General features: G+C 49.0%; 1 protein-coding gene across 1 annotated transcript; it reads left to right on the top strand.

Moving 5' to 3' along the window:
• Positions 1–2,929: 2,929 nt before the first annotated feature.
• On the top strand, positions 2,930–3,444 carry LOC123954911 (protein C1orf194-like). The gene is made up of 2 exons (XM_046026260.1): positions 2,930–3,008; positions 3,125–3,444. Exons 1-2 carry the CDS (start codon positions 2,930–2,932, stop codon positions 3,442–3,444), a joined length of 399 nt encoding a protein of 132 aa, XP_045882216.1.
• The last annotated feature ends 1,133 nt before the right edge of the window (positions 3,445–4,577 follow it).

Raw genomic sequence — 4,577 nt, 5'->3', positions numbered from 1 at the left:
TCTGGGATCACCGTGGAACATCACTGCACACCCACCAAACAGCCAAAAGTGTTGGGGAATTTGGGGACCAACCGGCCCTCCCATGCCCTGCCGCCGGGTGTGTAAATGGACACAACGACTCTCATCAGTATCTACTAAAGTCAGGACTGCATGTCCGTGATGCTGAGATCTCCCTCCTAGCGATACTGAACTCAAGAAGAGCGCTCATAGCAGCAACATCGTAATACCCGAACTGGAAACAGCGCAAGTGTCCATCGCTAGAGGAACAAGCAAATAACATTGCAGAATAGTCACATAAAAAAGTGAAAACAAACAGTTGATGATCTAGATGAGTTTCACAAATGGTTTGTTGGCCAGAAGAAGCCAGACACAGCTGAATCCACGCGGCATGATCCCAGCTCTGTAAAGCTCAAAAACCAGTCAAAACAAAACGATGCGGTTTCGGCACATCTGCTTCGGTGAGAAAACCAAAAAGAAAAGAAGGGAAGTGACTTCCGTAAGAGAGTAGGGTCCAAGGCTGCATGAGATGGTGGTGGCCGTGGTCGGGAGGGAGCATAGGGGGCCGCTGGGCTACACGGAATGTATCCCACGTGGAAGTTACGTGAGTGTTAACTTACAATGATTTATTAGCATGTAAATGCCTGTATTCTGTACTTTCCTATATGTACGTTATGTTTCACAATTATATATATATTCACAATTATATCACGTGGTCATTCACAGACTCACATTGCCAGGTTCAGCATTTACGTTGAGGAGGTTTGTGGGACTCAGATGGAAATCGTTCCTAATGGCTGTTCTTTCTCCACCTTAGGTCCTGGGGAGGCCAGACCCCCAGTGTTTCACATTGAGAAGCAGCATGAGATAGAGCCCAAGACCTGTCCTGATCGATACATTCGTCCCCAGGGGCTGTGCCAGGAGCTGACGACTGGCAGGGTGTAACCCACCCAAGGGCAGAGCAAACCCTCTCCCCATATCCAAGCTCTGGGAGACTTTGCACATGCTTGGATGATGACCAAGGCAGGGGTGAGGGGCCCGTATGAGATGCCCTCCAGACTCGGCAGCCCTGGAGAAGAGACTAACTTCCCCGCCCTGTCTGGAAAGGGAGGTGTTACTGTGTCCTAGAAAAGCTGTCAGGCCTGGGCGCCAGGAACCCTAATCATCAGAAAGTTACTGCAGGTATCAGATAAAGGAGGTTCCGCCCTCAGAGCCAGGATTTGACAGGCCCATAAAGGCTGCCTAATACCGCTGAGCCCCATGTGCTTTTGATATCATGTCTCATTTTCTGCATGAATGAGAGACCCAGCCAATGGGAAGAAGCCTTGAGTTTTCGCTGACAGCGCACGAAGCCTGGCTCACCTGCGCTGGCAGACTTGAGGCCGCGGGGCTCGCCCAGCAAACCCCAGGCCGCAGCGCTCACCCAGCAAATCCCAGCAGCCTGTCCCAAGCCGCAACTTGGCAACTTAACAGAAACCATGAGAGGTCCCCTTACCCTTCCGAGGGTGGGTCCTAGCAGACAGGGTTGCACAGCCCAGTGTAAGCCCTGAAGACCTGGTGCTTTGAGAAAGAAAACGAATGCAGGGCCCAATGGTGAGGTCAACCCTTGGGAATTCTGCTGAGTTTGGGACCAGTGACCTGGATCTCCGCGTTCAGGCTCTCCACTCTTGCCCCCCTCAGGCAAAAGATGCGAGGGAGCGGACACTTATTTAGTACCTACTGTTATCGGGCTGTATCAGACTGTCTCCAGCTCTGGTCTTTCTCTAAGCATCATTCCCATTTCACAGGTGGGAATACTAAGTCAGCTGGCGGTGTCAGCGCCGGGCTTCTCACCCCCTCAATGAGCCAGTGACCTCTGGGCTCTCCCTTCTCCTCCCCCACCTTTGCTCTCTGGGCACCTGCTTTCAAGAAAGGGTCTGATAACAGCCCTTAACACCTCAATGTGAAAGGGTCTGTAGGGCACGGGTGACCGAAATCTGGTAGGAAGGGGCTGGGATGCTGTTTTGAAGGTACACATGCAAAACGAGTGCCTACCGTTGGCTCACATCCAGAAGCTTCCACTGGAGGACTCTGCACCGAACTTGTGTATTCCAAGGTCCTCCACATTGTTTCACTCACGTGAAATTCTACCCGCTGTAGTTGCCAAAGTCATCTTTGCCAGAGTGGACTCCGGGGCTCCTGGCTCTCCCAGTGGGCCTCAGTGGCCTTTTGAGGCCGCGTGCCGTGGCCCTGCCCGCAGGCCTGCATGGAGACAGGGCTGATCCTTGTGCTCCATGCTCCTGCACAAGGTGGGAGAAACCAATCAAGCAGATCGTCTTGGGGCTCTTCCAAAGAGCCCCCAAAACTTGAGGCTCCCCTGCGTAATAAAGGAAGCTGGAGGCGCCCCCATTCATCAGTCACCCCATAAACCAAAGTGCCTCCTGTTATTAAGTGCTTCCTGTTTTTAAGAAGTCCTTGTAAACACCATTTTAGCAGTACTGGGAATTTCATGTATAGTCCACAAATGTTAGTTACTACTATTAATACCAAAATTTCACATTCTATTTTTTTTTAAGATTTTATTTATTCATTTATTTGTCAGACAGAGAGAGAGCATAAGCAGGGGAACAACAGGCAGAGGGAGAAGCAGCCTCCCTGCTGAGCAGAGAGCCCCATGTGGGACTCGATCCCAGGACCCTGGAATCATGACCTGAGCCAAAGGCAGGCACTTAACTGACTGAAGAACCCAGGTATCCTCACAACCTACTTTTTTACTTAACATTATGACATATGCATTTTTCCATGACAGTAATAAATTCCTCTATTAATATCATTTTAAATGTTTGTCTGGCATTTTTTCATATGGTTTAATCAGGAATCAGAAAATGGTTTATTAAAGGTCCAGATAATAATATTTCAGGCTTGACACCAGCTTCTCACTCCGCATTTTACCATGCCTTTCGCCCGAGACCCTTTCCAGCACTCTACTTTGGATAAGGATGAGACCTACCTGGGAAAACTCCGGACTTCCAAGAAACTGCCATATAAGAACCCAGCTCACCTTGCTCAGCAACAGGAACCCTGGAGTTGGCTCAGCTCAACTCCCACAATCACCTCCGTGAGCCGGGATGTTTATTTTTTGATCCTGAGATACCAAAGGATGACCTGGATTGCCGCTTAGCAGCCTTGTACAACCACCACACAGGGACATTCAAGAACAAAAGTGAGATACTCTTACACCAGGAGACTACCCAGGATACCCATGGAATCATCAAGACCCAATTCCCTGGAGAACTTTTACCCCCTCCTCCACCACCTTCCATCACTTCCCGGTCTAACATCAGATCCCGGATCAACCCTAAGAAGGAGTCTATCCACAGCATCCAGGGATCCATAGTGTCCCCTCACACTGCAGCCACCAATGGAGGCTACTCCCGAAAGAATGATGGTGGCTTCTTCTCTACCTAATGTTGACAGGCCCCTGGACTAATTAATCATAGTGGAACATCTGCTGCCCACCTCCATTAAATAGATTTGTGCTGGAAAAAAAATAATAATATTTTAGGCTTTGCAGGTGATGTGGTCCTTGCAGGTCAAGTGGTCCAACTACTTGACTGCCATTGTAGTGCCAGAGCAGCCCCAGACAGTAAGTAATGGAATGGTCATGATTGTGTGCCAATAAAACTTTATTTACAAACCTGATGGGGAGCTGGATTGGCCCAAGGGCCATAGATTCCTGGCTCCTGGGCAGGATCATCACTTATTGAAACAATCCTTCTCACTGTTACAGCTTAGGCTGGTTCCAAATTTGGATAAATAAGTCTTCAGAGAAGATCTTGGTGCCAATGTCCTTGATTGCATTTCTGATTATTTCCTTAGGAGAGTTTCTCAGAAGAACAATTTTAAGGCTCTTGAGTCATACTGACAAATTCAGTAGGCATCCCTTTTTTTAAAACCACACTTTGAACTTTAACTTGTGTCTTTGCCTGCCATAACCCACCCCCCAACTGTTTTCCAGGTATTTCCTGCGCAGGAACTCTGTCCCTTCTAGCAGACTTCCAGTTCCACAAGTATAAGGATGTGACATCTCATTCTACCACTACGTGCCCTGCCCTCACTTTACCAATCTCCCTCCCACCCCCGACACACACACACACACACACACACACACACACACACCTATGCAATGTCTATCATGACTGCACACGTGTGATGTACAAGGGAAACTAGGTGGGTGGCTGAATGAATGATCCCCATATGTTTAAAACCCCAAGGAGGCCTGAGCCAGATACAAATGGCCGATTTAAATCAGTAAGACTTAAATGTAGGGGACCTTCATAAACTAGGTGAGAAATAAGCTTGGCCCTTTCCCTGATGAGTCATGGCAAAATGTCAAAGAAGACAGTGATTTGCCCCCAAGTCCTATGTCCCTCTTTGCTTTCCCAGAGCTTGGTGCCTCTCCTGCCTCACCGCTTCCCCAGAGAGCCTCTTGGAAGACCCTCAGAGGCACCACGTTGACTCTGCACACCCCTTTCATCTTCCACTAACCCCCACTTTTTTTCCAGTCCCGTGCCATGGTGGGCCCTCTCATCATCGAGACT

This window comes from Meles meles, chromosome 13 (genome assembly GCF_922984935.1).
Source record: "Meles meles chromosome 13, mMelMel3.1 paternal haplotype, whole genome shotgun sequence".
Taxonomy (NCBI): domain Eukaryota; kingdom Metazoa; phylum Chordata; class Mammalia; order Carnivora; family Mustelidae; genus Meles; species Meles meles.
Note: the sequence above shows the minus strand (reverse complement) of the source record. Positions and strands in the feature narration are given on the sequence as shown.